A 27,394-nucleotide genomic window follows, 5' to 3' on the forward strand; every position below is an offset into this window, starting at 1 on the left:
ATCACACAGCAAGACCGAAGCAAATTTATGAGCTATGCTCTGGAAGGCAATACGAGCTTCATTTTGAATGAAATGACATACCTGGCACAGGAGGAATTAAGGAAGGTCCTAAGGAGTAGATAAACAGCAGCATATTGATCCTGGTTTTCTTTTTTTGAAAAAATAGAGTTTTAAAGCATTTGTATAATCTAAGCAATAAGATCCACTTTGAGTAGTTTGCATTCAAATTTGTTGTCTTCCTCTACTGAAAAACAAATAATGTTCCTTATATAAACCAAAAAGGAATACATTCCAGTTTTCAGACTATCTATCTTAATCTTATGTTGTACTCTTTCACATCTACTTTTGGAAATATTTTTACTCTTCCCCTCCTGTCTTTGTGTCATCTTTTGGTATGGAACTCTTCCCTTCTTCTTTTTTTGCTTCTCTAACTACCACAGCTCCACAGATCCCTTGTCAAATATCTGCTAAGAAAGTATTTCTTATAGGAGGTCTCTCGGTATTAACACACCAAACTATACAAATTTCAGTGCATTTCTCCTGACCGACCCTTCTCTTCTTATTTTTTTTTTTGCAACGTGTATACTCATTTTCCTTTTTATATCTGATTTAGGTCACCTCACTGGTAACACAAAGGAGAGCACTAACATTTAAGAAACAATGGGAAGGAGTAAAATAAACTTTATATAATACTGCCACTAGCTTGAGTATGAAAGTGAGGGTTGTATAGCAGTTACAGGTTAAACTTGAGGGGATTAATTATCATTTTAAAATAAGCATATACATTTAAGCAGCACATATTACCGTCTATATTATGGTAAGATGATAGTCTCTCTCCCAGAAGCAGGATATCTATTATGTCATTTGAAATAGAAGTTGCTACAGCAAACATACTAACTAGTAAGTAAACAGCTATACAGAAGTTTTATGGATGTGGCTAGAATTAACATTTTAGCATCCCCTAGTTGGCTTAAACTGTTGTGCATGCAAGGCCAGTAACAAAGGCTAACGCTTGTATGGCTTATACTTTAAAACAGCACCTTTTTTTTTCCCCATATATACTAGGTTTACTTGTATGCTGGAACATAAAAAGGAAACTCATTATCTTTATGTCACCAGAAAGGATTCCAACAAATTATAAAGTCCTTGAGCACTATCTGAACTTCCCCCCAAAAATTTGCAAACAGCATGAAACACAATTCAGCCTTTGCCATGGACAGATTCTAACGTCCTCGATAATTTTTTAACTCTATCTTCATTCAGAGTAACTTCCAGAATAATGTCAACAAGTAAATAAAACATAAAATCAAAACATAGCCTTCAAAATCTGGTATAAGAATTACTGGGATCATGGAAAAAAAACAGCTATAAGAAATACTGTATAAATTTTTGAACACCCCACTCCCAGTTCGGATAATTTCATGAGTGACCTGTCAGGTTCTATGATCAACTGTCTGTATACCTCCATGTTTAATCAAATCATTTGCACAGAACATAAGCATTAAGGCATAAAGTAAGAGTTATATTAAAATTCCTATTTAGGTGTAAAATCGCATCTAGTGAGAAACACGGAACTGCATTTTAATGACAGCCCTGGGTTCTGCTTCTTAAAAGAGAAAGAAAGTTAAAGGCCTGACAGAAAGGCTTTAGCCAACAGAATACTTTCTGTGGAGTTCAGAAGGATGTGAATCAGGCCCTTAAAGTAGCAACTCGTTTAGTACTGACTGCTAAATTTATAGCACTTCTTTATTTTCTCTAAGCATAACAGCATCCATTCATCACACTGCAGTAACAAAGCCGTAACCTGATATATGACAAATATTACAAGCTTAATGGCTGATGTCCATTACTGACGGGACCTGCTCACCATTTAGAAAAGATTGGCACTGAAGGATTACTGAGCAAACATAGCACCTGAAAAAACTTGCATGCAGGAGTCTGTCATCAGGTGTGTGATCGAGGGCATTATCCGAGAACGCTGGCTCTTATCTTCGGTTGGAAACGGCTGCAATTGCCAACAATTCTCAACAAAGAGCTTCCGTCATGGAAGGCTGATATACCGAGCCAGTCTGGTGATGGTTTACCTTCCCAAGGCTTCATTCCTTTTTATGGATCACCTGAGACCAAGCAGCACACCAGTCTTTAATAGCTTAAATAGCAGGAGAACCTAGCAAACTGATGACAATCAAGGGAAAACCAATCCTTTTTGGTAGAAAGACAAAATTCCAAGCATTCCCTCATGGTAACTTAGAAAGAGCTACTTCTAAAACTGCATTTTCCCAAACAGGATGCTGAGGGAAACTTCCTTGCCACTGATCCCTAGCATTCTGCAACGACAGCTAACTCTCCCTATGTTGAACTGCTCGCTAGTCAAATTTTCACCTTTTACACTACTGTAATTGTTCTCAGGAATACAGTGAATTGCCTTTTCCCCTTTTTCTTTATGTAACACCAGATAAAATTTACAAAATTTTGGAGAAAGCCTATGAAATGGCTATTTGTACAAAAATATTCTGTTATTTTTCTTGTAATATTACAGCTTTGAAAAATTATGAATTATTTGCAATTAGTAACATCAGCTGTTGAAATACTGATGGAGACATTTTATTTTTCTCAAAATTGTGACAACATATTGCATTTGCACAGGATTTTTTAAAATGTAACTGTAAGTTTTGGGTTGCTTTTTATATATTCTTAAAGAAAATCTAAATTAGTTGGTATTTTAATTGAATTACCCATTTATTAAGAAAAGATGACAAAATTGAGATGAAATACTTTAACAAGTTGTGACCCAATAAACATGAAAATCTGAATATTATGCAAGTATACTATTTTGTGTTTTCAAAGGTAGAGGTATATTATGTAAGAATACATTAAAACCGAGGCTCAAAAGCTAATTAGTTAGTAATTTATGTTTGTCCACAAAATGGATTCTTCTAAATCATAGTGGTAATCAAATGAATAAATATTACCTATATACTAAATGGTAATTCATACCGGAGATAGACGATATTTCCAAATAAAAGTGGTGTGAAAAATGAGCTCTTAAAATATCTAAAACTTTTTTTTTTTTTTTGATATTATAACGTATTTTATACAGAAAACTATTTGAATTTATTTTTTTACTTTAAGACACAAGTGGAATATTTAATATGTTATAAAATGGGGTTTTGCAAATAAAAGAAGGTACACTGATCACAACTTGACTTTTGTTAGGTCAGGATATAAAATTATTCTATGTGGGATTCAAATAATGAAAAAATGATTTTTGTTAAGAAATGTTTTAACAGTAAGTAATCTGAGCCCCTACCTAGATTAGGAGGCACCAGGAGTGTAGAAGTATTTGTCCCTGTCATAGAGTTCAACTGCTACAAAGAACAACGAATAGATGTATTGGGTTTGGCTACCAAATTCCTACGATGCAGAGGTGTTTACTTATTATGGAAAAGTCCGTTTATCAGATTAAAATAAACCCTAAAAAATCATTCTGTTCTTGAGATACCCGGTGCCTGATAGTCAGCTACAAAACAGCGTATATGCAAGTTCAGGCAAAGCCAAAATACGCAAAAATACACAAACACTGAAGGCAAGCTGTAAAAAAAAAAGAGCATGGGAATTGATCTTGTATTCATAACTGGAGCCAAACCTTCAGTTAGAGTTACTGCCCCGTATGCTACACGAAAGCTTCAGAAATGTACTATGAAGTGCCTGTCGGCTTACTGGGAAAGAAACTTTCTACGCTGGATAGACAGAACGCAACGGTACAGTTTATCTGTGCTTATATGCGTGCATACCTCTAAGGAGATGCAGTGGGTTAGACACGCATTACACTTGATGTAGACATTTTTGCAACTAAATAAAATGATTTTTGTTGCATTAAAGTTAGTATTGTTATTTACAGGGTGAAGAACTACAGCAGGCTGTAAGTAAAGTTGCATAAGTAAAGAATGTAAAAACTAAAAACTCAACCTCATACATATTTAGAATTTTATTTTCTTTGAAGAGGCAAATAGCATAACAGGCAAAGTAAACTATTCATTTCTCACAGTTTGATTCTCAGAGGCATATGGAATGCAATGTGCCCTGAAACTCATCGTTAGCGTTATACAGAAATATACTGTTCTAAAATATTTCCATATTTGATGCTAATTCTTCATTTTGCCTTGTTTTAATTACAGATACAGTCCATGGAAAATCTACATAACTGTCAAATATTCACAGCTATTTACATTGTCTTTTTTTTTTTTTTCCGAATCGGTGCATTGCTTTAGAGTAATTGTTTCTCCATGGTCAAGCATAGATATTCTCAACATCTAGCTTACTAAATTTCCTTCAGAACGTGAAGCATGATATACAGGAAGACTTCAACTTGGGTGAAGGATAATGTGAAGAGAAGAGGGGTTGGTAATAGTGTTAGAGATGAATGATGAGCACACTTAGCAGTTATTGCTGCAACGGCAGCTCTACAACTCAACAAAAAGAAGCCTGGCAGGGAAAGATTGTGTTTCTAACAAAGATGTATTCTAGAAGTATCTCATATAATGCTACTCATCTTCCAACATTAAAAAAGAAACCAAATTAATTTCTTGGGAAAAGAAATTGAGGATACCTATATTTTCAAAGTATGGCATAATACAAAGTTCTTAGTAAAATATTATAAGAAACATATAATTAACCTACCCAGAAGACAATAAAATTATGAGTATTGAAAAAATTCTACCTAGTAGGTAGATGTAGTCTTACTGCATCTTCAAACTTTACAGTTAAAATAATGAGCAAATGTATATAGTGTAAAGCTTAATTATTTCTGGAGTGAAAATGTTTTATCACTGAATGCAATACTTTACTTTGCATAGGATCTTCATCTGCATTTTTTAGAGATTTAAAAATTTTAGGGGTTCAAATCGAGCAGACTAATATAAAAATAAACATCTGAGGACAATAGTAATTAAATGGACTGTCATAAAAGAGGCAAAGCTGTGTTTTCAGATGTAACCAGTGAAGAAAATGAAATTAGATGGGATAAAGACATGCAGATTAGAGAGAGGTATAACACTGTCATTATAGATAAGTATGAAATCTAGTCTAAGAAATATGCTAAATGTATGTTATCTGATTAATTAAGTCAAGACATGAAAAAAAATGAGGATTTTTTCTCTTGCCTGCATCAAACTACAACTTACAAAGTTCAATTTTAAAAAGAAAGCTTTTGACCTAAACCACTGTTGCTCATTTTCACATGCATGCTTCCTACAACTTAAATAAAAATGCTTTACTTTGCATTTTACGCTGTCTGCCAGGTATTTCCTGTGAACATCCCATCTAAAATCTCTTGGTTCTAGTAACTAATGTCTGTAAAGAAAATCCTGGCAAAACTGTAGTTTCAGGCTTCATGACCAGCCATTTTAAACAGAAAGCTGGTTTCGTTGTGTTGACAATCACATTTTAAACTGATTCCTTCCAGATGAAAAGATGCTTTTTCAAACAATGTAATAAAAGTGTAAAGTCAGCTGTTCTAAGGACATAAAAGTGATTTATCTGTTCTCTGGTCACTGTTTTTTCCCCTGATACAGTGGAATTTTTCTTTTAAAGAATAGGTTAACAATTAATAGCTACTAGAAACCCAAATTATGGAGAAGTAAACAGCAATTTGCCTTTTAAAGAAACACAACACATAACTGCAATTAATTTTGCATCTCATGATGCATCCACTGTTGTGTTTACTAAATGTTAAATGTTAACGGCTAGATTTACATAACAGATAAATAGTTAATTCTGACAGCTGACTATTGACAATGTCATCATCAGATTTCACAGCTATTACCTTTGATAAGAAAGAGGTTTCAGATAGATTTCAGATCCTTTTATCTGCCTGCAGCTGGGCAGCTTTGCACCGGCTCAGGTTTGAGAGATCCCCCGCCCCTCCATGAGGGCCAGAATCAGTTTCTCACCTTTTAAATACAGTTTTAAACTCTGGAGACTCTGATGGCACTATATATATATAAAAAAAAACCCAAACAAAACATATACACACACCATTTCTGAACAAGCAAGTTGTGTAGGGACAGATCCCCCAAATGCGGCACGATTCAAAAGTATGACTTAAGCTTAATTTAGCTGCTTAGCCTTAACAGGCTAATTCATGCTAATTCATGAAATCCTTGCTCAGAGGATTGCACCCTTGGCCGTGACTACTCTCAGAGGGGTCTTGGCACCTCACCCAAATGCTTCTCACTACCTGAAAATGTTTGTACAGCCCCGGGTGAGCCAAAAAAGCCCCGGAGAAGAGCAACACGTGTGGCACACCGTGTGCCAGCTCTTCCCGGCTTTCTAACTCTAGATGGCTCTCGGCTCAGCAGCTCGGCTGCCTGTGGAGCATCCCTCCTCCGCTTCACGCCGTGGGGGCTGCATCTGGAGGCAGGGGAGGTTTCGGGGCTCAGCTGAGGCACCACGTCGCTGCTCGAAGCGGGGCGAATGGTGCCAGGCAGAAATGTCCCCATCGGGGCCCCAGGTGCAAACCTCTGCTTGGAGCAGCGGGGAATGTCGCTGTCACCGCTGTGAAATACTGCAGCCCCTCACGCTGAACCAATTACTGAAGGGGGAGAAATTCATGGCCATTATCCTGGGCTACCAAATTTGGCAGATATGTTCTTTGCACTCAGAGAACATAAACACATTCAGAAAATCCGATGATACAGCATAGTATGATATTTTCCATACACTAGACTAAAAGAAGGGGTTTTAGAAGCATAATTATTACATTGATCTATTTAAACAAGATGTTTGAAACCAACAGGAACCTAATGTGGTAAAATGATAAATATTCTTGAATTTTAAAATCATAAGGACTAAAAGTTGAAATTTTGCTGATCTTTCGCTAACTAGAGTAGATAGATAAAAATGGATTGTAAACAATACTTGTAGGTGTTTTCTTGCTACTATAAGTGTCTTATAATGCAGTCTTCTGATTCCAAACTGAGGCCTGTAGGAGCTATCGCTATGCATACTATTACCATAATGAGCTCTTTTTATATTATATTAGTAGAAAATAGAGCCACTCAAGAAATTGTAACTTTAAGATTAAAACAATCTGATTATGAAAATATTTGAAACTTAAAATAATACCACTTGGACCTTTAAAAAATACAGAACAGACACTTATCCAGTGTAAATGAGTGTATCTCCAGTGGCCTTAGCAAATGATAATGACTAATGCCAGTTAAGGTCTGGCCTGTTTACTTCTAAGGTGCTTATAAGATTTACATTATTTTATTGTATTCTGTTTCTATGGAAATAAAGAAGCATGTGTTTCATCTTCAAAACATATGATTCCCAGAAGTGATTCTCTAAAAGAGTGTCCTTGTTTACTGTGTTGCCATATATACCAGATCAAATTTTGCAAGTAAAATGTGTGTCCATCAGTAATAAAAACATGGCTAGCCAAACACTCTCCCTAGTTACACCAGTACAATCTTGTTGTATTTCAGAGAGCTGCACACATAAAACTGCGAATAGAAGTTTTTCACATTCCAGAGCCATTTCTTATGTTTTCAAGTGTTAACATATGAAGATGGGGGTAGGGAACCTCCAGTCAGGAACAGAGAATTCCTGCCTGAAGGGGATGATGAAAACCTCATGACAGTAACATCACTGTAAATACTGCTGACTATCTGGAGACAGCGCAGTGCACCGACTGGGGCGCTAGCCTTGCGGTCAGGACATTTGGCTTCGGGCTTCAAACTGCCACTAGCTCCATAGATGCCCTCAGACAAACTCCTTCACAAAATGAATTGCCCAGTAAGTCGTCAAACCCCTTCTGAATTAGGAGCCTGTATCAAAGAATGCAATTTTATGTCCAACACACATGTTCCTCAGAACTTTGCTATTAACATGCAACTGTGGGGCAAACAACGACGTGGTATCAGGCTGCTCCATGAGAACCACCTGTGTACACGCCCCACTCCAGATCTACTCCACTCTCTGGCGCTTTACACCTCAGTATCCCCATCTGTACAGTTGAGATAATGGCAGTTCCTTCTTCTGTGAAGTGTTTTGAGACCTACAGGATAAAAGAACAAGTATCATCTTTGTTTCATGACTGACTAGTGTTGCAAAAGAGTCCAGTCACTTGGGATTGTTGGCAAAACTTCACTGGATTATGAACGGGTTAATTTTTATCTGCTTAGAGACTAGAAGAACGCATGAAAATTTTATAAACAGGCCTGCATACACATATGTACATGCATTTTAAAATGTAGTGAGGCATCAGAACTTCCTGACATTTTTGCTGTCTTTATTGGGAAATGAGACAAAATTGAATTATCAAATGTTTATTTACAAAAGAAAGTAGAGTGCCCATCACTTTCATGTAGATACAAAAAATATGCCTCTTTTGTGGTCATTATTAACCTAAAACCTTATGAGCATAATGTAAATCACAATCTCAAAGTAAATTATCAGGAAAATTCTGTCAGTCAAATTTTCTGCCTTCCTCTTCTCTAATCTTGAAAGCAGCCTTATTGATGATTTTACTCAAGGCTGTACCATCATTTAAATTTTATGGCTCAGCACCCATTGAGCAAGAAAAGAAGTGACGGTTTTAGGACACAAGTCCAAACAAATATAGGTCTATGTAGAGTAAGCCATGGGTTAGTGAGAGTTAAGCAGCACAAGACAGTTACAGGGAAAGCAGATCCATTACTTTGCATATGTATGTCATAGATTATGAAGAAGGAGCTCTTGCTAATTACCCAGAAGAAATTCTAAAATTCTTTTATTGTGTGGCACCTAAAGTCTAGGCTAAGGTATCTTTATTTCCTTTCACTGCAGATGTGTGAGCCCCATTCCCCACAGGGCCACGTGAATTCTGTCTTGCAAACTGCACAAGCGTGAGGGTGCTTGCAGCGGAGTGTCGCAGTTTCCCTGCAGAGGAACTGTGAGAGCCAGGTCTCGACCAACTTTTCTGTCAGCAAAGCAAATGGAATCGCTTACTTCCAAAAGTAAGTGGACAGATCAAACCATTGATAATTTTAATTATGTACTATGAGAACTTGCCACATCCCTACCGAAATTTTGCAAGCTCATGCTTCCTGAAAATATGCAAATACTAGCTTTTCTAACATGGAGCATTTCTTCTTTAAAGATATACAAAGTCAGCACAAGGGTTCAAAAATTCAGCTCTAAGACTTAAATTTTTATCCACAAAAGCCAACAGATTTCACACAGGTTCACAGTTTAAGCCAATACACGGTTCTTCACAACTTCAGTTACAGTTCTCAATTCAGCAAGGTGTTATAAAGCTTAATTGACACTTTATGTGATATTATTTCACACAGGAAAATGATAATTATTTCTTGGACTCTAAATCACAGATTTTTACTGAAGTCTGCAATAGACACAATAGTATGGCAGGGAGATGCCAACATAGTATAATGTGACCCACAGAATAATTCTACAATGTGTGGGATAAAGAGAAGAAAAATTAGCAATATACTATGGACTATGGGGACTCATCAGCATAGATAAGAGATAGTAATTTTGGTACCATAGTACCCTTTTTTGCATCTTCAGTTTCATTTTAGCTAGGCTTGTTCAAATATTATGAGTTTGTAAGTGGCGAGGCAGGCCAGGAGGACTAGAAAAGAGATGGATCTATATAGATATTTCTGAAATACAAGTGCTAGCAGACCTTCCTCCGTGTTCAGGTGGAAGTTACTGTTCCTGTAGTGGGTGCAGAAGAGAAAAAGTTCCTGTACTTCAGTTTGCAAGATCACAGTCTCTGAAACTGGCAGTACAGGTGGGTCTCTAAGAAGAAACAAGATTCTTGAAGGTAGTAAGCAAGCATGGGGCCAAGTTCACTTCTGCTCCTCCTGGTATGAAGTGCTAACAAGAAACCAAAGAGTGGGGGAGAGAGCTGTGGGGGGAAATAACATCTTAATTCTGCTGGCCTCAGAGCACTTACAGCAGAGCCTAAAGTCTGGTCTTTTGATACCACAGGAATTCATGCTTCTGTCAGTGGAAATGAATCTCCGCTTCATAACTGCTCGCTGGGAAAAGGGATTTTTGGCATGACTGACCATGTCACACTTCCTTGGTCGGCAATTTCATTGAAGGATTCAGAGACAGGCTAGCCAAGTATTTGTATCTTGTATAACACTTATTTGGCAGCCTTCTGATAGGTCTCCTCAGCCCAGTTGGAAGAGCACACATCCATCCAGCTGGGCCCCAGGAACGGGCGGTGATGATTGCTGGCGAGTGCCAGAGGCCGGTGCTTGCCTGCAGGGCTGGCAATCCTGCAAGTCTCCTTCCCTGACCTGTTGGCAATTAGAAGCAGCAGAGTATCATCTGCAGCCAGCTGGGAGAGCCAGACCTCGGGAGCACTGCCGTAGTCTCTCAAGCACTTGTTACCATGACAGACAGCCAAGGACAAAGGCAGGACCAAGACAGAGGCAGGACAAAGGAGAGTGGTAGCAAATTCCTTAATTGATGAATGATCGCTGATATCACGTAAACCAGGAACCCTCCAGCTTCTGCATGTTTGCTGACAACCCCGCGCTCATCCAGCTCCTGCTTAGTCTTGGCTGTTCTCCCACCTACTCCACCCATAGCTGACAAGTCTTGTGCAGCTTTATAACCTAATCCCACTAATGTATGAATCAGAGTGTCGCTTATTAAAAAAAAAAGGTGTGTGGTCATACAGACAATTATAGGTGCAAGAGAGTAGTAAGGCGGTGCTGAGAACAAGGCAGGAATACTTATAAAGCTATTGGGCTGTGTAAACACGAAGGTAATTGCTCCTTCCCAAACCAAATTAAACATAAATAATTAAATAACTCAGTAGAAGTAATGAAGTCTCAAATGATCAATGACAATTGTGTTTTGCACTTTCCCAGGACCATCTAGTTCTAAGAAAGGCTAACAGCACTTTAAACTGCAACTTGTTCAAGTGTTGAGTTATAAAACTTGAAATAGGAGACTATTACCCTTGCTATGCCAGGCAACTTAATCAATGAATGAGAAAGTAACAGGTTTCTTGACTGAGTGCCTACTAAAAAAGCCAACTGCAACCCAGAACATCTACTGTTAAAATTATGAGCCCATGAAAATGCAAGTTTATAAGAACAAAGTTGTTTACAGACTCGAAATAACAGCATCCATCATTTTAATACTGTAACTGCAAATTAAGACAGTGCAGATGGGCATAATTTTCCATTCATAATATGAGACACAACGCCATGTGTCTTTAATATAAATGCAACATATACATTCAGCTAGACCGTTGGTTTATTCTTACATTTCATATTCAAACCTAAGTCATTATCAAAGAAAAAGCGAGTGAATACAAATGCAGTAAAGATGATGACGATACAAAAATCAGTCATTTAACATAATCTAACCTCTTATTTGTAGGATCCAAGAAGAATGAAAAGTTTTCTCTATTAATGGTTTCAGTTAATCCCGTATCCAAACATTTTCCCCAATAAACATCAGATTATTTTTATGTTGGCTATAAAGCTGTCGCTCCTCAATAAACAGATACGCTCCTGGTGGGTTTTACCTCTGCTGTCAAAGATCTGTCAATTCATGCATCATCTCATAAGCGAAACCAGAGAAGCTCGGACGCACGGCTCCTCGGGAATCCAGCTGAGCAGAGGTTGCTCACCACCTGAGAGGATTCATGTCGCTGCAGGCCCCGTGCGATCGGCAGCGACTGGACGCTCCCAACACAAGTTCGCAAAAGCCCTGAAGTTAATACTCCTGCCTCGCTTTAATAGAAAGCTATGTGACCTTTAATGCTCTGCTCGACTGAGCCTTCCTTTAGTGAGTCTCAATTAAATTTTATGTTTTGTGGCTCTCATTTTCTTGTAAGACAAGAAAAGAGTTCAAGGGATGGATCCTTCTTTGAAGAATTTAATTCCCCGTGGAGAAAATTTATTTCCATCTGAAGAGCTGCTCAAAGTTTGGGGGAAGGGAACTTTTGCAGGGTTTCTTTTTCTGTGGTTTTTCGGTTAAGAAATTTCTAGTATTTTGTGAAGATAAAGGAGTCTTCAGATTCTTTGAAAAGGACAGTCTTCTATTAGTGGTTAGACTGGAAATATTTCCTCTGTCCTTTTCACTATAATGAGGAGAAAATCAGAGGCACGGTTAAAGAAATCCTGGCCATTATTTGTGACAAAGAAGCTTTCCGTGAAATCATCAGATTGCTACTGTGCTACTGTAGTAACATAATACTGGTTAATTTTCAGTAAGAGCCATTGCAACAAATGAAACATTTGCATAGATATTCATAAAAATAAGTACTTGCTAGGCTAATTCTGCAACATAACAAGGTCAAAAAATTAAGGCATTAGGAAGTGTCTTGTCTGAACAGGACTCTGACATTCTACCTCAAGGTAGTTGCTGCTCTATTGAAAATATAAATACAAATGAGCATAAGCACTATTCCCAAATGTAAACATTTTCAGGAGCAGGCCATTAGTAACATTTCTTTTCCCACTATGTTCCTTTATTTAATTAGTTTATTCTGTAGTCAACTTAACATAAAATCACATATGCTGGTAGGGAATTCTGAGTGCTGGAGAGAGATGTCCAGACTCTTTATAGTCAGTGTACACTGAATTAGATATTTCAGAAAATCGGTCTGAAAATGTCACACACCAAAGCGGGTATTTCATATTGGCAGGATGAAATAAACATGGGGCATTAATGAATTTCTTATACCCTTCTCCCAGATTTACAGGCTTGAATCTGGACACCTCATAAAATCTTTTTGTTTGCTTGGTATCTAAATGTGAAGCTCTTTCTTGGTGCTCTTTTCTGCATATTTTTGCGGTCACCCAAGGAGGGGGTTACCAGGATTCAATGTTTCCACTAAGTAAAATACTTCACAGTCACCTCTCTCACTTCCCTCACAAGTGTCATAATCACCATGTTCCAGAAACTGTACAACTTGTGCAGATGGGAATGCAAGACTCATGGAGTCAAACAGGTTTTCCAAGATTAGTTGATGACTTTTTTTATTTTTAGCCCAAATTTAAGATTATATTGTATCTAAGAGTACTCGTGTCCTTTTTTCCTAGTGCGTACCCACTGATGACTGTTTAAATGCGACTTTCTGCCTCTGTCTAACGTCCTGGAGAAAAGCAGGTATTCATAGAAGTTGCTTTTTGTTTAGATCAGTATTGACTGCTTTTGCAACAGGCAAGTAAAACGCTGTATTAGCTCTACCCTGGCAGAAGTTTAGTGCGATCCGCTGCTAAATTGTGATTTAAATCTATAATAATTTCATGTAATCATCTTCGTGTCCTTCTTATAGAGTCATGCCTTGTTATAAATATAAAAAAATATTCTGGTTTGGTTCCAGTACTGAGGCACTACCATTCTACAGCAAAAAAACCACCCCACCCAACAATCTACATCTCTCCTTTCTGAAGTTCATTCACAGATGACTACTGTGCTCAGACCCTTCATTGTTTCTCCACAGTCAAACCGTTTATGTGTGTTAGGCAGCAGACTGTCTGAACACTGGCAAAATAATAACAGAGACAAATTCATAGAATAAGTGATAGCTATGTCTCTGAGAAGCATTTGAAAAGCACAACACATAAACCAGTTGAAACACAGAGTATTTGTTTCCTTTTCCTCCTTTGCCAAATAGTAAGGGAACTGTATTTTTTATGCTACATTGAAGTTTGCAGTGTCCTGCTACTGTTTGATACGTGTGGGTTGTACAAACATCCAGTTACACAATATAACAATGTAGGTAATAAAATAAGACCCTAAAATCAATTAACATGGAAGCTTGTCTCTTGATTTAGACTCGTTCTCCAGATATGTCTACCCATTCTTAATTTTACATTTTGTGACTAGGTCAACAAAATAAAAATACCAGTGAGTTTGGATGAGATAAATAGTGTTTTCATGCTCACTGACTTAAATAGTGAAACTAGTTCTGTATTTAAAAATATTGACATGATTGTAAATATTAATACTTTCCTATTATGAAAATATAGTTTTCCTTTGAGAAGCAATGCAATTAACATAGACTCAGCTTAGAAAACCCCAGAAGCCACAAATGATCATTTTTTGTGAACTCTTTTTAGCTTTTATGCTTTTTAATGCCTTGTAGCGATAATGCACAACAGTAGTCTTTCATCAAAAATGAATTTACCACTGATAAGGGCAAATGTGACAACGTCCTCTCTCAATACCTTAATGAAACTTCTCTATATCTCCCCGCTTTAGCAATTCAAACCGTCCAGTTCTATATCTAAGTCCTTATGTAGTGTAGCTCAGCTAAAACTCACGACAACAAACAAAACTGGTCTAGATCACTTTCACTGCTCGTCTCACCTCTGTTTTTCCAGTACAGCTCTTGGACTCACTGTGCTGCCTCCATACGCAGTGTCTATGCCAGTATACATAAGAACAGTTCCATTTTGATGAATATATGGATAAAAATGGGTTGCTATTGTATTTACGAAGTTCTTACAGAAAGCCTGCCAGCTGCCCAAAACTGGGATTTACTAATTAGAGTCACCTTGATTAAAGCTAGCTCCCAAAGAGCTCCTGTGGATAACAGGCTTAGCTTTAAGCATATGATCAGTCCCATTATATTCACTGGCTTTAACTGGACTGCTCATAAAATTAAGCGTGTATTTAAATGCCTCTCTGGATCAGAGCCCAAGTCCCGTAGAGGAGCTCAGGCTCGGAGCAGTGGCCAGTATGATTCAGGTGACTAAGGATCATAAATCCTTTTGCATATTCTGTCAAACTGAAAAGCTGTGTAATTTTGTGCACACAGGTCCTGGAAACATTGCCTACCATGGCTAACTGGGAATGCCAGTTCATCAGAGCTTGGAAACAAGTACTTCACCGAACTGGTAAGGGCTCAGGCTGAGCTAGTTCAGAAAAGCAGGACCAGAAGATACAAGAGGGTAGACACTGCACTGCACCGATGCGACCATTCTGCTCCCAGTACCGAAACAGTGTTTGCCCCGGTGTCCCTACGCAGCTCTGCATTCTGGTCTTTAAGCATATCCTAACAGCAAAATTTGGTATTGTGAGTGTAACTAATGCTAAGACTTTTCAAATTGTGCTCGTTATGTAAGACTACACGTTTGCCAAATTCTGGCAATTGCAAAAAGGAGTGGAATATAAAGAGGCTCTAATGTCTGGAAAATGGGTGATTAAAAAAGGTCACATAAAATTGACAATTTTAAAAACATATACTCTTACCCTTCTCGTTGGAAAATAGTCCTAAAACAGTCCCCCAGGCTCTTGTAACCGGTCGGATCAGTTTTCCCTCTTTGAATTTGGAACCTAAAAAAAATACAATTTACATCACAGCATGAGAAGTCAGGGATTTTAAGTCACTTTTAACTTTCCAATTATTATATAAAAGGAGTTTTAAAGGTTTTTTTTATGTATCTGATTCATTATTATATACTGTTCCTGATATACTTATTAACACTGTTTTCATAGAAGCTGTTAAACTAAGGAAAAATAGAGCTTTAGTAGTAACTTTTTTTTGTAGTTTATGGAACTCACAGTATAGCTATCACCTTTGACATTTACACCTCTTTTTAGTTGTTTGAAAAATAAGCTGTTAACCCTGTGCCTGATCCAAAGCCCACTGAAACTAATGGCAGTCTTTGAGTCAAACCCTGTTTTTGAAAATCTGAAATGGAATACTATCATGGGTTTCACTATGAAATGAATCCACTGTGCAGTTTCTTTGCTTTTATATCTGACGCAATTACAATAAAAATCAACCAGAAACATGACCAGAAATTACAGCACCATTCATTTATCATAATTTAATAATAAGATGAACAATAAAAGCAAGCAATGAATTCTTTTAATTAAAACCTTGTTTTCTCTATTCACATTTTGATAACAATAAAGATTTCAACAGGAAGCTTGTGGCCTTGAAAGGAAAATCAGGATTATGATTTAAGATTGTAAACATCTTTTTATTTATGATTTATGGATAGCAACAGTGAGTTTAACAAACTATATTATTCTACTAAGAATCTCAGATTACCCAATCTCTTGCAGTTTGAAAACTGCAGCCAACACATTCAACTCAATAATATGGAGGAATTTTGAATACATTTTTTAGCAATAAAACTTCTTTTTAAACTGCTAATTACTATACAGCACTCAAAAAAAAATAATGATGTTAGCAATTCCAGTCTACAGCAGCCCTGTATCAGGCAATCACTAAGTTGGCTTTATCACTAAGTGCAATAATGATTCTACACAACAAATAGTGCTCAACAAGGAATAACTGACATTATAGTCAAGAATGTCATATGCCACAGGTATGCTGCTGTTCTGAGATACATCTATTGTTACTTTCATGATACTGAATATCATTAATATGTAACAAACAAAGGTATTTTGAACTCAATGTTAAACAGCAACGTTCTGCTCTCTCTCAACAGAATTCAGTAGGGTCAAGTCAAGGTTTGTATTGCGGCAAAAGGAATTAATTGTTTTGAACATCAGTATTTCCTAAGCCGTGTTCTGTGCTAACACACCTAACATTTTATTCACTTTGAGGAAAAAATTTCCAGTGATGTAATACAATTCGTTGGGCAATTATGAAGGCAAGCCCACACCTTTTTTGAAAACAGCTAGAAGGAAACACTGAGCCCCTCCATAGTTCTAATAAAAGTAGTTCAGGCACATCTGGGATCTCTATCTGGGGTAACCTCTTTTATTAGCACAAGAACTTGCTGCCAAGTTGGCAGAGAGGAGAATGCTATTCAATAGGCTTACATTCAAGTAAGAGCTGATGCATAACATTTTGTCTGAAAAGAACCCTTGGGAAGGCTAATAGTTGAAAAAATGCCTCAATGCCATCACACATAGTCCAACAGTAATATCAGCTACAGAAGCTTTTACATTGTGGCAATCAAAATTATAACAGAAAGTAGATTCTATGCACATTTTAATATATTTTAGACTCGACTGTTTATACCTCTCTGTTCAAAACCAAAACTGGCTTTCTTTCGCTTAGAGAAACCTTGCAAAAACTCGCTAGTAAATAACTTTTTACAAGTATTTAAAAAATAGAGTTTTCTTAACACAAACTCTTTTCCTCAAGTCTCAAGATTTGGCCGGCTTGTAAATCCAGAACAAAGCATCACTGTTTCCAAAACATCCTCTGAATAATGCCCTTTCCCTCACTTTCACCCTGCAAATGCTCAAGCATGTCCTACTAAGCACGTGTGTAAGGTTCCCCACTAAGTCACGCATGCACAACTGTTTGTAGAACTGAGGCTTTAATCCCAGACCCGCTGTGGATCTCAACAATGTGGTGAACATACTTATGCAATTTTGTTTTACAGTTAACACAGTGTTGACTTCTCAACTAAACTTAAATGATTTAATAAAAATACATCTTTGATAGCAGTAATGAAAATCACAGGAGAAGAAATGCAATAATACCGTATATAATTTATGTGTATCAGATGAAGGGTAACTTTTCGCTAAAGAAGTTAAATCAAAGGACGTTTATTTCAGTTTTTTGTTTTAATGTAGATAAGACCTTAATATTAAACGAGTCCGTTTGTAACACTGAGTCACACAAATAACATATTCCTTCTTTTAGGGTTTTTGGATCCATTCCTTCTCCAGTAAATCTTTTTTATAGCTTTAACAGCGATCCTAAAATACATGCCAATTATGTGCTTCAACCGGGATCTGCGAATTGAGTTCTTTGATTCAGAATTGCCTGCCTCAATAAAATAATCCGTAACTTTTTAATGAACTAGCTAATTGATCACCAGCACTTGTTACAAGAAGCTCAGGGAAGAGCTGAAAAAATGTTTGTTTGTCTTGCTGGAGGCAGCAGCAGCCTCTACAAGTAATCTTAATAATACAGACGAGTGAAAGCATTCACTTCAAAAAACAACCTGGCCTGTTTTTAATGATTGTTTAGAGGAATGAACACAACTGGGGGATACGTAATGGCTTTCTCTGCTTCGAACCCATTCCTTTCTAAAAGCATTATAAACCCACTGAATTTCATGCATTTTTGAAAGCTGGATGCCTGCCTTGTATGTTATTAGCTTTGCTAGAACAAAAAAGATAAATTCTCCTATAAATATAATCGGAGCATTAACTTCTGATCTAATTTATTATTTTGAAGTCTGAAAAGAAGAATGTGCAGGCAGTGTTCACAGACGTAAGGGCAGAGAGGCTTTTCCAGGACTGGGATGAACGAGCTGCTACTCACTATTAGCTTACAACTAGTGTCACCGGACACTCCAACATGTTACATGTCTACCAAGAGCTTTATCACCCTAAAAACAATCATCAGGCTAACCTTCCTCCCCCCTCATTTTCCTGCTTCTTGGCTTTCTGGCCAAAATGCCGTGGTACTGAGCACTCTGACCCTGGGAATGCTCACAGAGCTGTGGGAGGCGCTTTGGTCCCCAGGTTACCTCTTCCTACCTGAGACAGTCCCCAGCACCTACTGCCTGCCCTCTCGGCTCCTCCTCACTGTTCTCACCTCCACGCCATGAGGCACCTCAAAATCTCCCTTTCTAGCTCATAGCATCAGGGCTTGGTCTTTTATGTCCTCTTTGACTGAACACTACCTTTGCAGTAGCTTTGTTTGATACAAACATGCCCTGATATCGTTTATGAAGAGAACATCAGCATCCTTCTGTGTTCACCCCAGAAAACACATGGTTGGGATCTCAAAAAGTGGAAATCATGTAAAACCATTTCAGGTTTTGGGGTCTGTCCAAAAGGCAATGCCTTAATTGAAAACTCTGCATGTTCTAAAACCATGAAAATATTTTAACTTATCCACACTAATCAGCACTGCAACTACTACTCGTGAAATGAATAAACCTAAATTATTCCTATTTTATAGCATGAGAGAGAACATTTTTTATGGTTATAACAGTCCTTGATCAATAACTCTCAACAGGCTCAGACTGAAATCCCACAATGCAGAAGATGCTTGAGTCCTTTCATCAGTTCTCTGAACCACTTACCATTTAACAAGTGATACATCATATTGTGGAGCAATGACTCTATATAAACACACGTATCTGTTTCCAAAGCCTAACTTACAGTTCTTGTTGGTTTTATAATAGCCAGTCTTTTATTCTGAGTTTTATAAAATCCTCAGTCCACAAGATGATTTCCTGCCCCCCTTCCTATTGCAAAAGTCCTCTAAATAGTCTTTTCTAACACGATCAACATCTATAGAAAAAGCAGATGCATGCACTTTCTGAAAAAAACAACGAAATATTTTTTCTGTATCAGTTGCGAAATTTTTTGCTCATGCTTGCTGAGCATCTCATCAAAGTTGTCTTGTGGGTGTCGGCCACTACAGTATCTAGGTATATTCAGTGTTTAAAGTCTGTTCACCACAATGCTACCTAGCAATCCTCCCCCTTGTATTTACTGATCTGGGCTGGAGAAAGATTTCCAATTCATGCTGAAATTGTTTTAGTCATCTTAAAATTTAAAAGGAGGAAAACAGTATTTTCATATCTAGATTCAAGCAGATAGAGAGCAGTTAAATCCCAGCTATGTAGGACAACCACAGTGTGATGTGGAGCAGACTAGTCTTACCAAATTCTTGCCACTGGGTTTGCAAAGACTATACCCTCATGAGTAAATTCCAGAATTTCTTCCTGCTTTTATACAGTGCTGCTGACTAGTTCCTCAACCACAAATTTCAGAGGGAAAGAAAAACACTGACTCAGAGAACCAGGCTTTATACCATGTTGCAGTGCTTGCCAATGAGTGGCAGTCTTAGCTGTATTTTCCTTCTCTTCACGTCTTGCTACAATTTTGTCATATGTTCTACTCTATTTTGAATAAAGCTCTTAACATTTCCCTCCATGATTGGGACTTAGGCAGTACCAAAGCAAATAATCTCAGGTACTGAGGTGTTTAGATGCTATAAAGAAAAGAAGAGAGTTAGATGGCATAACAAGAAGACAAATTAAATTATCTGTCCAATGCTAAATTTAAAATAACTTTTAAATAAATTTACAGCCTTCAGAAAACTGAAAACAACATTTATAGCTTTTTTGCACTTTCAGTAATTCCCATGATTCCAGACACTTCTAGCTGTAGTTATCCCTACCAGCATAAATTGATAAAAAATGTATAGTCTGAAGCTTTATATAAATATACATTATTTAACAGTTCACATGCTTATAATAAAAAATAACTGCATTGTAATTTAAAAAGATTTTGATTTGCTAACTTAAACATTTATTCAGGTGTTACTACTAGTTAGTGCTATCTACTGATGCTTAGATTTCATGCAAAACTTTGCACTGCAAAATGGACCTCGATAATATAATTTATTTAACTTTTTGGCTCAAGTTCTTTGAGTTGCTTATGTTACTTCCAGGATAATAACTAAATTGAGAGTATAATTCTGTCACTTATTTTAACAGTAAATCATATGAGCTGTTGAAGAACTGAATATTAGATTTCAAAACAAAAAACCTAATTATCTTAAGCCAAAGATATAAATTTTGCTAGTGCAGGGGTCATATTTTAAGTATTACAGTATTGCTACGATGATTATTTAACTACAAAACCCATATAAGAATACAATAAAGTAGTAACACAGAGAACAGGCAAAAAACAGAACTTATTCCAACCATTCTCCACAGTAGACATAGATTTGCCTCCATCTAATCACAGAATTTTTCATACATTTCATATCTACTTCACAAGTAATAAACCAGAATCATAGGTAGAGAAGTATTACCAATAATTATTTGAAAATTCAGCTAAATTAATTCCACTTTGTTGGAATTTGTGATGTTCTTTAGTTTATTTACCCCTATGACTTTTGGAGGAACATGTTTTTTTGGAAAAAGAAGAAAGAAAGGAATAGTAATAATGGAAATAATTGTAAAGATACCCTGAAAATTCAAAATCCTCTGCAGGGATGACTTTTATGTGAGTTAGAACATCATCTACCAGGTATGATGGTCAAATAAAAAATTACCATACACAAACTGATGAATTCTCGCATTTACCAAAGTATTTATCAAACACTCCAACTCATAGATTTGTCCGTTCCACATCTGACTTCTGCCTTATTGGAATCCTGATTCATTCTTCTGTCCTCTCCCTATCTGATTGGTTATCCAGCAATTTGTACTTTGTCTCTGACAAAAAAAAAATCTCAGAAACTGCGATGAAATGTAAGTAGGACAAAAGGAGGAAACATTACCAGTGGATGAGAAAGAAGCAAACACCTACATCTGAATAAGGAGTACATTCACAATAAAAGTTAGAGCTACATCAGCAGCAAATTTAGCAATTTACAGCAGAATTTAGATGGAGCAGATTGGCTATTCCGATCAAGATTTGAATGCCGTAAGATCATTCCCTTTAGTTTAGCTAAATCACTTAGATCACTTCCCTTTAGTTTAGCTAAAAAGCAATTTATCTAAGCCCTCATAAAGCAATTGGTCTAAACTCTTTCAGCCTCGATGATGAAAACTTCCCATGAGTGGCTTACTCTGAGCTTACAGTTTTTTGAAAACATTTTCACTGAATGAACTGCGTCATTGAACAGAGAAACAGCAAAGTGCTAAATATGACAAAATGGCTGAAGTGCTTCACTGGTACTCTCAGTCAGTTCTCTGAATATGAGTCTTATTCCCAGACCGGACAAAAGCACACTAATCAGGAAAATAACTTCATCTTTCCTGTACTTCCTATTTCTTTTATAGATGACTTTCCTCTATCTCTTGCTTTTATATTCAAGCTAAGCAGCATATCATTCTATCATAAATATCAGTATAAAGCAGTACTATATATATCAAGATTGTAATAAAGTGTTTTAGAAATTAAAGCTGTATTATGTCAGCTACTAATGAAGAACTGTTCTACTTTTTTCTCCTGCAGTGATTTTTCCATTATGTGCATGGGACAAACATACAGTAGCTATAATGTCAGAAAGAAGTTTTCCTTTACATGTAGTTTTAGAAGAGAATATTTAACAAAAATAAACTTGACCAGCAGCAGCTCAAATTAACCCATGTAACTGTTTCATGATAACCTACTCTATTAATTTTTCTAATGAATAACACAAATAATTAGTCATAGCAGTTACATATGAATAATTTAATGCCTTGCCGAGAAAGAAATACAGCAGAAACTATATTTAAACCATAAATATTTTTAATAATCTAATTCCATCAATGAGTGTGTGCGTGGAGGGGGAGTTCAAAAGAACAACAACAACAACAAATTTAGTGAAAACTACAATTTTTTGGTAAAAACAGGTCAGAGAAACATCATGAGTACTCATAGCTATGATGTTGTGCAAGTTCCCTTTTATTTCAAGAATGAAAATACTGGGAACACCTGCATGTTTCATAGCAAGGTGAAATGAGGCTCTGAGCCGGTGTCCTCCCCACCACGCACACAACATTTCCTATCTTCAGTCCCCAGCTTTCAAGTCCTGTTACGTTCTTGCGTTTCTGGGGTCCCAGACACAACTGGGAACTGTGGGCTTCTACAAGCTCCTCGCAAGGTATCAGCCTTTCCTCTCAGCTATGGACCTGCAAACAGCACACATTATTATTGTCCTTTAGAAATTGCTCCGATGTTCTTCTGGCTGCAAAGCCCATCTCCAGCTCCTGCCAGAGCAAAAAAAAAGGTGTTCTGGATACCTCAAAGGTACAATTTTGTCCTTGAACCTTTGCTTTGGCTGCCTGGATACAACTTCTGAGCACAAGTTAAGATGACAGCGATGATCATAAAGGGCCAGTTAAATTTGAAAGATCACATGATATTCTGTGTGAAAGATCATGCAATATGTGTGACCTTAATCTTAGGAAGGTAAGATCAGCTAGGAAGTGACCTCTGTAAAAGTAATAGGTAAATTTAAACACTGCTCGTGGGGTTTTTTTGCCTACATCTTCTTGTGTATAAAGCACTTAGTTATACTGGTGAAAGAATCTGCGGAAACCGGTAATGGTAAAGCCAGTCTTTTGTTTTTCGCAGTGACAGTTTATTTCTGAAACATCCTGTAATGTCTATTTCCTAACTAGAAACAGCCCCCCAAATCTATGGGGTTTTTTGCCCCTTATCTAAACTGGACAAATCATTGGAAATGGCACCACAAGGAATAATTTTGTATGGTCAGAGATGATGGAGTTATTTTTATGATTTTAAATATAGGTAGTCACTCATGGCCCAATAAATACATCAACAGAAGGCTGGTTTTCATTAGTTTTGGATAAAGTCTTGTATGTTTTCCTTAAAAACAGCTTATAGAGAAACAACAGAAAAATGAGGAGAAATATAAACTAACGAGTAGAAGAGATTTCACAAGAAATCAGATATCAGATTATATTACATAAAGGCCCCAGTATCCAGTCCCAATTCAAGGAAAAATGAGAATGTGGTTTGGCTGATTTCAGTGTGTAACATGTGCCTGCTTAAAATCTGTCCAGTTTCTTATCTCAGTTTAACTTCTATTACAAAAATGTATATCCTCTCTTGACCTTTCTCTGCTGGACTAGATGGACCTTTAGGCTAACCCTGTAGAGCCATTCTTGTGTCCTGTGACATTATTGCGGTCTGTGAATCCATTACTGAGTCTGCAGATTGGAGGCTTTGGAAAATTCAAGTGCAAGTATGAACATTTCATCTATCAGTTAAGATTGTTATGGTATCAATCATACCAGATTAGAGGAATAATTTTGCTGTCTTTAAAAAGTAAGGGTATTCTCTATTACTTCAGAAAGATACAAAGGCAAATCTTAATGCAGCTTTGTAAAGTAAAACATGTATCTGATAAGCCACAGGAATGCTTCAAATGAGCAATTATTACTGGTCATCACTGGGTAATACCTGAAATACAAACAGTAAGCATTGTTCTAAAACTCTTCCAGGTTAGGAAAATGTAATTAAGATCTAGATCCCACAGGAAAATGTCACTTTTTTATTCAACAATTCCTATAGAAAGAGCCAAGTACTTCTACATAGTTTTCTCAACATAGCTTTGATTTCAGTGTCCCCTATGGTGATCACACAGCACTTTTCTTTCTAAGAAGGCAGGAAAATCATTGTGGCTTTGTGGCAAGAAGGTTTTGGGGGAGGATTATTTGGAGGGTTGTTCAATACTTTTCAGTATTCATTAGCATTTTGAGTTCTTTGATGAGATCAGTCCCATTATAGCTTAGTGTATTCTTGGGGTTTTTTTTTAGTATTAAAGTGATTTAGCACTAACAATTTGCAAACCGCAATGAAATATACACTATACTTGCTCCCTACGGTCAAAGTAGGAAAGATAACCAAAAATAACTTTTCTCCCAAAGGCAAGAAATGGTCAAATACAGAAATCCAAATTCATTTTCAGTGGAAAATAGCCAAAATCATATTGTGAGTTGCTGAAAGAAGTGTTAGTTTTGAGTGTTCACCCAACCTCCTATACTTATACTGGAAAATATTTAAAAGGAAAACAATTTCATTAAGATATTGCAGCTGAGATTTTTAAAATACTGGAAGGGACACAACCCGACTTACTCTACTGAAAAGCAAAGCTAAATACCCTGCATTTGAGAACCTTAACTCGCATGCCCTTTCTTATTAACAGACAAACCATCTAAAAGGACTAATAGCTAACACACACAACAGTATAAGTTACCTACTATGCATACACTGATTCTATGTAAAAATGGCTTTTTTCTATTAGATTGTATGGCTAAGCGACAGTAAATGTACACCCTTAAAGTAGCACTACCTTTTAAAATGAAACTAGTAAAATGAGGAAATTCTGTGTTAAAGACTGAAACTCAACTCTTACCCACCCAGCTGTGCCCCAATATTACAGCTTATATGGAATTCATTATCAGCCAGTGCTGAGCGACCTCAGCAATTCCTAACATACAGTAGGGCATAACAAGGTAAGTTGAGGATGAAATTTCCTCTGAAGCACAATGATTTTCTCTGCTGTGGTGACTTAAAGTAAAATTAGTAAAATATTGGAACACTCTTGCTCTTTGTAGTACAATTTATCTGAAAGAGTGAACTTCCCTCTGTAAAAAGCAAAACAAAAATGTTATCTCATAACTTTAAGGAAAGTTTGCTGTGTCTTGAAATGGTAGCTTGCCAGTGTGCTTAAGAGGCCACAGACACATAACCACACTGTCAGCAAATTTTTTTGTAACGTTAAGATTTATCCTAGGAAGTGAAGAGAAACCTTTGACACCTGGGAATATACCTCACCGTATGAAGATATTGCAAAAGTAGAGAAGATGGGTTCTCACAAATTCATTGTAGTGGAAAAACAGCAGCTATTTTCAGACTTCAGAAGATTTGTTTTTATTTTTCTAATAACTCTTATACTATTAATAGTTAACAACAAAAAAATAACGCTCAACAAGACTCAGAAGAATCTAGAATCCAGGCTGTACGCTGTGGTCAAAACATTAATTTTGAGTATCCAAAACTGTGAATCACAGTTGCTACAAAGCTGTCAGTGTACTATTTCTTCGCAGAACTAAAAAGCCCCACCCAATGAGATTATTTTTCTTATTTGTAAATACGCTTTGAAAACTACCAAAGTTCAAGTATTTTACCGCCCAGTTTTAAGCACCAGAAAATAAGACTTAATGCTGTAATGGAAACACGAACAGGCTCTTGACAACAGCCGCGCAAGGCTGCACCTTTATATCACAACACACCCTCCCAGCTGAAAAAACTCACTAGTTATCCAGGACAGTGTGGAAAAAAGAGCGTTGTTATTTTAGGAAAGACAGTTGCTTGAAAATTGGCATAAAGTGGTGAAAATTAAAAAGGAAGGTTTCTTTTTTCCCCCCAAACTCAACCTAACTACTCCATAAAGTAATGCACAAATCATTCATTATAATGAGTCATAACAATGATTTGTGATCTTCCCAGTTTTCATTTTATGCCCCTCTGTTTTTCCTTAAAGACAGGAGGATAGACAAAGACTGGAAACTTTGGGTCATATGGATCACGGCACCACTGCTATGTCTGGAATTTTCTTATAAATATCCTATTGCTCTGAGGTTCATAGGCCTGACTGAAACAGCAGGGACGATCTCATTTGTACTTTTATAGTTGTAGAGGGATTTGCAAGAGTTAACGCAATTTTCCATAATATTTCTTACCGACTTCAGGAATAAAGGGAGAGCTCCCTTTTTAATCAGTATCTGAAACATTGTTAAGTCTAAAGAAAAACACGACTTCTTTCAGATTTAATAAGACTTTTCCAAGTGCTGATAATTTTAAAGGTACAAAGCAAGGCAACTTTTGAAAAAAAAGAGAGGATTTCAGAAAAGCGTTTGTGGGTAGCAGGCAGTACAGTAGTACAGAGGATGTACTTCTCAGCAGATTTTACTGCTTGTTTGCAGCCTTGTACCTTTTAAAGATTGTTTTTCCAAAAAGAAATGTTAAATGATTCCTTTTGATTTCATGAAAATCTTCAAATCGAGGAAGTATCTCCAGGTTCTGTTACAGAAACAAAACGTTTCGCTAACCACCAGCTGAAAGCTAGAAAAACTCCTTGTGTTTTGTACATTCACAGAGGTCTTTTAAAGGCATTTTGCTCCTGTTCTTCTCCAGGCAGGCAGGCAGGCAGGCAGACTACACTAACATGGCCAATTCGACTCAGTCATTGAGCCTGAGGACTGAAAAACAGGCACAAGAAAAGGCATTTCTGATGTTGCCATGCTGTACTTCTCAGGGACTACTGCTTTGTTTCCTTACCACGTTCGGTAACCCCTTCCACACACCCACTTAGTCAAGTCTTTGTAGCGCTACACGGACTCAGAGAAAAAAACAACTGAATTATTGAATGCCTACTGATAAATAAAATGGGCTTCTTACAAAATAACTGTTTGAAAAAGTGTTTCCGCATGCTTATACAGAATTAATAGGAAATTACTATATATGTTATTGTATATCATGAACAGGATTATGCCTTTGTTGGTCCATAAACTGCAATGTGTTGTCTAATGCCAAACTAAGAGTGCAATAAATAAAACCCAAAGTGTACAACATGTAGGCATGCCACCTCCCTCCCTCTCTTTCTTAGCACATACGCTAGCTAACGGAAGAAGCAACTATACGGCTAGCTCTTTGGAAGAATAGTATAACTTATCTTCCTCCAAAGTTATGCTGTTCTTCCAAAGAGCGAGCCATATAGTGTGTGCTGCTGGTTTGTTATGTGAGATAACGCCGGCAGTAGGTTTAGCTGCTCCATTGTGGGACTAATCTTTGTGTGATACAGGCTGTGTACATAAAGAGGAATCCAAGGATTCCCAAGATCCAACTCTCCCTGCTACGGAGCCTGAAATGTGCCCAGACTATGCTGAGAGAAGGATTTACTCTATCTAAATGTTGCAGAGTA

At 37.0% G+C, this 27,394-nt stretch overlaps 1 protein-coding gene across 1 annotated transcript in view; it reads right to left on the reverse strand.

Annotated features, from left to right (window-relative positions):
- SLC25A21 (solute carrier family 25 (mitochondrial oxoadipate carrier), member 21) overlaps window positions 1-27,394 on the reverse strand; it is a 112,634-nt gene that overhangs the window by 51,256 nt on the left and 33,984 nt on the right. Inside the window, exon 2 of the mRNA XM_009886959.1 lies at window positions 15,238-15,321. Coding sequence (XP_009885261.1) covers window positions 15,238-15,321 — 84 coding nt within the window. The remainder of the gene's footprint in view (window positions 1-15,237; window positions 15,322-27,394) is intronic.

The sequence above is a fragment of the Charadrius vociferus genome, unplaced genomic scaffold (genome assembly GCF_000708025.1).
Source record: "Charadrius vociferus isolate BGI_N301 unplaced genomic scaffold, ASM70802v2 scaffold14, whole genome shotgun sequence".
Taxonomy (NCBI): Eukaryota; Metazoa; Chordata; class Aves; order Charadriiformes; family Charadriidae; genus Charadrius; species Charadrius vociferus.